General features: G+C 55.8%; 2 protein-coding genes across 2 annotated transcripts in view; both read right to left on the bottom strand.

The window, feature by feature from the left end:
• LOC127751032 (uncharacterized) overlaps positions 1–1,680 on the bottom strand; it is an 8,823-nt gene extending 7,143 nt beyond the window's left edge. The window contains exons 1-2 of the mRNA XM_052273924.1: positions 1,490–1,680; positions 10–811 (exon numbers count right to left, since the gene is read on the bottom strand). Of these exons, the coding sequence (XP_052129884.1) occupies positions 10–808 (799 nt within the window). The 5' untranslated portion in view covers positions 809–811; positions 1,490–1,680. The remainder of the gene's footprint in view (positions 1–9; positions 812–1,489) is intronic.
• Positions 1,681–3,569: 1,889 nt separating this feature from the next.
• LOC113209412 (uncharacterized) lies at positions 3,570–6,105 on the bottom strand. The gene is made up of 4 exons (XM_026426900.2): positions 5,899–6,105; positions 5,578–5,718; positions 4,644–5,135; positions 3,570–4,572 (listed from the first exon to the last, which is right to left on the bottom strand). Exons 2-4 carry the CDS (start codon positions 5,716–5,718, stop codon positions 3,763–3,765), a joined length of 1,443 nt encoding a protein of 480 aa, XP_026282685.1. The 5' UTR covers positions 5,899–6,105; the 3' UTR covers positions 3,570–3,762.
• Between the last annotated feature and the right edge of the window lie 536 nt (positions 6,106–6,641).

Here is a 6,641-nt window from a genome sequence, read left to right as displayed (position 1 = left end):
GGTGCCCACTCTCGGAGCAGACGGAAAGGCGCAGGGTCCGGAGCGACTCGCAGGCGGCCACGGCCTCCAGCCCGGGGAGGGCTGGGCACCTCAACTCGCGCAGGCGCGTCATGGTGGCGAGCAGCGGCGCCGTGGAGGTCAACGACAGATCGCTCGATAGGTAGCCATCGAGGGCGACTTTCTCGATGGTGGTGGCATGCTCTGATAGAATGGAGTTCACGAAGCGCTCCGACTCGGGACCCAGGCGGAAATCAAAATGCTTCAGGGTGTGCAGCGAAGGGGTTGCCATCGCCGGGATCTCGTCGAGTTCCCGTCCTGGGAGTCGGATGGTCATGACTTTGAGTCCTTTCAGCCCCTTCACTGACAGCACCGCCTCCATGGCCGCGGCGACGGGTGCGTCACCGATAAGGTTCATCGAAATCACTTTGAGCCGGCCGAGCTCTCCCTGCCGGCGGATCAGCTCGAAGACGTCCGAAGAAATGTCCTTCCGCACGTTGATCCATATCTCCTCGGCGGCGCACCTCATCGAGTCGTCCGCCAGGCGACAGGGTAGGTGCCGTCGAGTCAGGTACCGAGCCAGCACGGCTACGCACGGGGCCAGGCGCAGCACCGGGCACAGACACCGGTTGTCGTCAAAGTTGATGTCGAAGTCGCGGGCTGAGCCCAAGCCCAGCCTCCGGTGGCGCCACGCGTCCGGGTGCAGGGCCAGCGCCCCGACCCTCTTGCTCACGAGGCGGCAGGCGAGGAGGTCGTGCACGCCAAGGTACTGCATCACCATCGCCAGCACGTCGTCCGGCAGATGCTCCATGGTCTGCAAGGACACAAACAGGCTGATTATCAGAGCTCTGCAAAATCGCATTTTCGACCGACCGAGCCGACCGGGCAGCGGTCGGTACCGACCGGCTGCACGGTGAGAGGTGAGAGGTGAGGAGAGGAGCTCCCTGGCTATCTCCCCTCCTCACCTCTCACCGTGCAGCCGGTAGGTACCGACCGCGGCCCGGTCGGTCGAAAATGCGATTTTGCAGAGCTCTGCTGATTATGCGAACACTAAAACAGGCCAAAACAGGGAGGTTTTGGCACTAATTTTGTTAGTTCGGGTGCCGGGCCGGGTGTATCAGAGCGAAAACAAAGTGTTGCGGGTTTGCGTACTCCCCCCGCCCGTAAGGCACCATGCCCAAGAGGGTATGCAAACCCGCCACACTGATAAACCAAGTGTACAACTGCTCAACACTTGCAAGTGTGCAACCACAAGTTCAATACTTGCAAGTGTTCAATTCAGTAGTAGTACACTTGCAAGAGTTAAACTCGGTATTTGTGCACTTTTAAGTGTTCAACTCTCCTGTTGTACACTTCACTAGATCGGGCGCTTACTGTGAGGGAAGTGTTCAACAGAGGAGTTGCACACTTACAAGTGCTGAGCAGTTGAACACTTGGTTTATCAGTGAACTCTGCGATGTCCGCTGATCGTAACCTTTGCCTAGAAGCAAACCTTGTTGTTGACAGTCCACGCGGAGCTCTCGAAACGATTATCTGCTCCTCGGCCTGCAGTGAGTCACTTCGTCCTGCAGGCGGAAGCAGCCGTCAGAGCGTCCGTGCTGCGCCAAGTAGGAGAAACCCAGGAGTCGGGTGGGTCGAAGTCACACTCCGTGCGCGTGCGACTCCCTGGATGGCACAGGACTACTTTCTTCCGACTCCGACTAGCGACTAGTGCGAGTGCGTGTGCTTGGCGTACTCGCGGCGAGGAGGGGGAGGGGTGGGGGGCAGCGGAGGGGAGGGGAAAATCACCAACTGCATTTGCGCCTCATCGGTCGACAACCGGCAACGGGGGCGACTCGGGCTACCTGACCCCACGGAAGCGAGGATTACGAAGGGTGGGGGGCAGCGGAGGGGAGGGGAAAATCACCAACTGCACTTGCGCCTCATCGGTCGACAACCGGCAACGGGGGCGACTCGGGCTACCTGACCCCACGGAAGCGAGGATTACGAAGGGTTTGGGTACTTTCCCAGCCCGGGGGAGACGAATCTCTAAAAACAAGGACCAGCACCTCACCACATTGTCACACGTGGTTACTCTTGGGGGCTACCCGAGTTCATTTTTACCTTGCCACTTTTTTGGCTATCCCGCGAAAAGGTTGGCGATTTTTGGCGATTTGAATCTTTGGCGGGCGATTTTTGGAGACTTGAGCGGCTGGCGACGATTGGCGACTCCAAGCGCCCTCTTCTGGCGACTTGACTCACTCCGGACCTGGCAACCCTGGCCGCGGCCCTGCGCCCGGACGCGTGGGCACATCACCGGCTGGGCCTCGACCGGCTCCCCGCCGACACCAACAAGTGTGTGTGTCCCGTGCTGCGCTTCGCGCCTCGCCTCCACGCGCTGGGCGAGTACCTGACGCCGCGGCCGGCGCCGTGTCGACGGGCGGCCTTCCCCGTCCGGTGCGCCGTGGAAGAGCTGGGTGTGTCCGTGTGCGAGGACGCCGCCGCCGCGGCCGACACCCTCGAGCTCGTCCGCCCGCAGGCCGTGCTGGGCCGACTCAGGAGCCTCACTCTGCGTCTCCACGGCCGGGCTCCCGGGGACACCGCGGTGGAGACGGTGGTGTCGGGCTGGAGCACCTCGAAGTCGAGGCCCACTTCACGTGCGGGGGTCGGATCACCGAGCTCCCGTCCATGGCCGCGCCGTATTCGACGAGTCTCAAAACAGCGGACTCATCCCCAACGACGGTGAAGTGCCCCTCCTCGGCCGGAGGGGAGTCCTCTCATCTATACAACAAACCGGTCGCGACTCTCTCTCGAGGGCGAGGTCGAAGAGCAGCGCCCGGAGCTTCCGCGACGTGGGCCGCCCCCCCCCCCCTCAGCGCCTCCTGGGTAGGCCACCCATTCTGCAGACGTGAGTAGCAGCAGCTTGCGCTGCGGCGCTAGATAGAGCGAGCGCGGAAGCTGTGCGACGAAGCAATTGTAATCTGTATATTTCATTGACCCGACCCGACAGGCAGGTTTGCTGTCGTTTCGAACAGTCTTTGTGTGCTTACCAAATCGCACTCGGTTCGAAAATAAGAAAGGTCGAGCCGAGCACCGGTGCTACGAGTTGGCTGACAGGCCGCGTTCGGGCTGTTTTGGACGAGGACTGCACGATTACTGGCCTGGAAGCCGTTAAGATACTAAGCTAGTAGTTATTGGCAGCCCTCAATCGCCCCCCCCCCCCTCTTTTCTGTATACCCTTCCTCCCCATTCCATCCCTCCTCTCGGCCGAAAAAGGGTAGTGCTTCTCAAACTGAAATATGTTTCCCGGTAATCTAAACGCGAAAAATATTGAAGGTGTTCATTCAACGCCATGGCCCCTGTGGCTCAAACGGGTATGCACTGCACAAGTTGGAGGGAACTGCCTGGGCAGGAGCTTTCCGAGCTGAGTCTGACTCGCGTCAACCGTAGTGGGCCGATCTCGAAGACACACGAGGGAGCACAACTGACCCCAGCCAGGGACTATGGTCGACCGATCCCCTCTAATCGGTATGGCTGCGCACTCACTTCATAGGTAAACATATGGTGTGTAATAAATCATTAACGCTAGAAAATTCAACCTTTTAAAAATTTATTTTTAGAAGATTGGACTTCAATAATGTGCTGAGGGCTTACAATGGCATAGTGACAATTCTAAAACAGTTTTTAAAAAATTCTCCTTATGGAGGTGGGTGCTTAACATATCTTCCAGTTAGTACAGGATATCATTTCAGTATGCAAGGAACAAGACCTATTAAGGTCATTAAGCTAGAATAATGCCGGTGTGTGACAAAACCCGCAAACCACTTCAACAGACTTGGGGAAAAAGCTTTGAACAGCTCGCCGCTGCAGCACACATTTAGCGAAAGGGTGTGAGGCCCAGGATGCCTCAGGACGTGCAAGGACGAGGCGCCGCAGCACTCGCAAGCCCAGTGGCGCGAGCTCCTGGCCCAGATCGGGGAAGTAATACTCCGTGTCAGTTTCGGCACAGGGGGCACAGCAAACATGGAGTTCCCGCAGAGAGGAGGCATTGGCGCGGATAAGTGACAGCATGGTCGACTTGTGGTCAGTATCGAAGGTCACGCCGAGCCACAGCAGCCTGCCATACTGCGAGGGGGGGAGAGTCATGTTCGGACCATGGTAACTGTGTATCTGCAAGCTGCTCAGCCCGGGCATGCGCTGGACACAACGCAGCTGATTCTCGGTTATATTACATATGTCGAGCTCCTCCAGCTGCAACGGCAGATCCGGGTACTCGCGGCCCTCGGCGCATGCTACCTCCAGATACTTGAGTGCCGATAATTTCTCCACCTCAACCATGACTTTCGGCTCAGCATCACCAGAGATCTTCAGCTCCACGATGTTCGCCCCAACGACACGTAGCAGGTCGTCAGCGCCCTCGCCCTGCAAGTCCAGCAGGCTGCGAGGAACGTCCCATTGCTCCTCGGCGGTTTGAAGAATTTCGTTCACGTTTAAACGACCACCGGAGACGTGTTCACTTATCGAGAGGGCGGAAAACGACGGCGGTCCCACGTAAGCTGAGGCAGGGGTGGCAAGAACGGTGGCGTCGTCGTCAACCTGGTGAGATAGAGTAGATAAGGACCTCGTCAACACCAACGTGAGCACCGCCCACCTGCTTGGTGACTCACCTCTCCCAGCTGGCCGTCCGCCCGCAGCTGCAGCAGCAGGACGCGCAGCATGTCGCCGCACCCGCCGGGCTGCACAGAGGCCGTCCAGGACGAGCCACCCTCCTCCTCGGCAGTGACGGTGCACTTGGTGGAGGTGAGCAGGCGGTGGCTGGCCTCCAGCTGCTCCGCCAGCTGCAGCGGCTCCTCCACGGCGTCCGACGGGGTGCCCACATCGCCGGCCGCCTCCCGCTGCACCCGCCTCTCCAGGGCTTTCTCCACCTGGCCGAGCTGGGCGAACGACGACTCCAGCTGGCGGTTCAGCACCTCGACCGCCTGAGGCACCACCAGCCGCAGCATCTCCACCACCTTCCGCCCCGCGTCCGCGCCCCGCTGCAGCTGCTCCAGCACTGGGTCCTCGGTCCTAGAGTTCTTGCAGGATTGTGAGTCTTCATCCTCCATCATTTGGATCACGAGAAAGTTATCAGGGAGGTCGCTTGGGTCACAGGTTACGTCCTGTAAGTAGGTAATGAAGCTACTGATTAAATACCTATAAAAACGCTAATAATTTCAAACATTTTATTGCAAGCAATCTCAAAGATGAGTGACAGAAATGCAGGCTTTGTACTTCATAAAAGAATGTTGAAACGTTTTCTATTAAACTATAAATTTAATCCTCTCCTTTGGTCAGAGGTCAGTCATCTTTTCAATATTAACAGTCATATTATGTAGGTATTATCGGTTAACCGTTCAATAAAATCACAACTGCGGTTCAGTAAGAGTGAAGTATATTCACAAACTAAAATGTAATAAACTTTAAAGTGATACTATCTTTGGACAACAAACAATAGTACTCTAATGCTTGATAAAAAAAAATGTTGTTGTAAATTATCATGTTACTTCTAAAACTGAGCACCAAGGAATAGAAACCTATCTGGACTAATGGACGTGTACTAACCTTCTTGCACGTTGGGCACTTTCTCTCCAAGGCAGGATTCAACACACAATCTTGACAAATAGTATGGCCACAGGGTAAGCATTTGGGACGGTAGTTGTCCATGTCATAGTTCAGGAAGCAAATGCAACACTTCGGTTTCATCTGCAACAACAAATCAGGGTTATGATTGTGATTATGCAAATACAATGTAGGTTAGCTGGTGGCAGCAAAGTAAAAGATCTTAAAATAAATGTAAAATTACTTTAAAATGCATCATAACCAAAATATATGACTAATATACTGATAGGACTACTGCATGTCTGGAAAACCACTTTGACTTACTCTGCTGCAGATGCCCGTTCGGCGACGACAAGTATGGTTTTAGTCTCTTCCGTTATACAAGAGGGATACACACGGCAACAACGCTATTTAAATTTGGCTAAACACTCGGGATCAGGTTAAGTTGCTGGTGTTCACAGGGTCCAGAGCACGCTTGCCGCCTTCCTCCTTGCCTTGCTTCTTGCTTTCTTCTTTCTCTGTCTCCCTTCCGGAAGATATTCTCCGCGTGTTGAAAGGCACAAGGGAAGGCGGTGAGGCAGGAGCTAGACGCGAAGGCGCGCAAGGGATGACCCCCGGCGCGGCGGTGCCTGTGAGCTTGGGGGAAGTGTTTGCTGACCATTTTGCAGGAGTTTTGAACATCCAACGCAGACGCAGAGGTCGGAGACGCGGGGCCGGGTATCGCACTCAGCCAGTACACGCAAACAGATGAAGGTCGTGCTCTTCTGTGACCTTTGGCGAAATGGTCAGATTCCACCCCCTTCGGCCGTGAGGTGGGCGAGAAATTGGGGTTGGGTTTTGTTCAATTTTCGTCTTTTACGTCAGCAGCGGGTGAACGGGACGTCCTGTCGCGTTCAAATTTTGATCAAAGGCACTTCATAATGCCCCCTAAGTTGCATTTGAAGCGTTGCGCCACCAGTACCCGCTGTGGGATGTAAGTGCAAATGGGGTGGCTGGCTACTTCCACCAAAGGGGTGGTTTGGGAAAATCAGCTAATCCGGCGTCGGGAACAAGTTTCGTATCGTCCA

This window comes from Frankliniella occidentalis, unplaced genomic scaffold, assembly GCF_000697945.3.
Source record: "Frankliniella occidentalis isolate FOCC.00 unplaced genomic scaffold, Focc_3.1 Scaffold314, whole genome shotgun sequence".
Lineage (NCBI taxonomy): Eukaryota > Metazoa > Arthropoda > Insecta > Thysanoptera > Thripidae > Frankliniella > Frankliniella occidentalis.
The sequence above is the reverse complement of the archived record's forward strand: the minus strand, read 5'-3'. Positions and strand labels throughout refer to the sequence as shown.

Bases quoted from the DNA above. Each gene is read 5' to 3' on its own strand.
- LOC113209412 (XM_026426900.2), bottom strand. From the start codon at position 5,718: ATGAAACCGAAGTGTTGCATTTGCTTCCTGAACTATGACATGGACAAC. The intron at 5,136-5,577 runs GTTAGTACACGT...ACCTACTTACAG, and splicing joins AGTGCCCAACGTGCAAGAAG to GACGTAACCTGTGACCCAAG. The intron at 4,573-4,643 runs GTGAGTCACCAA...CTATCTCACCAG, and splicing joins CGGACGGCCAGCTGGGAGAG to GTTGACGACGACGCCACCGT.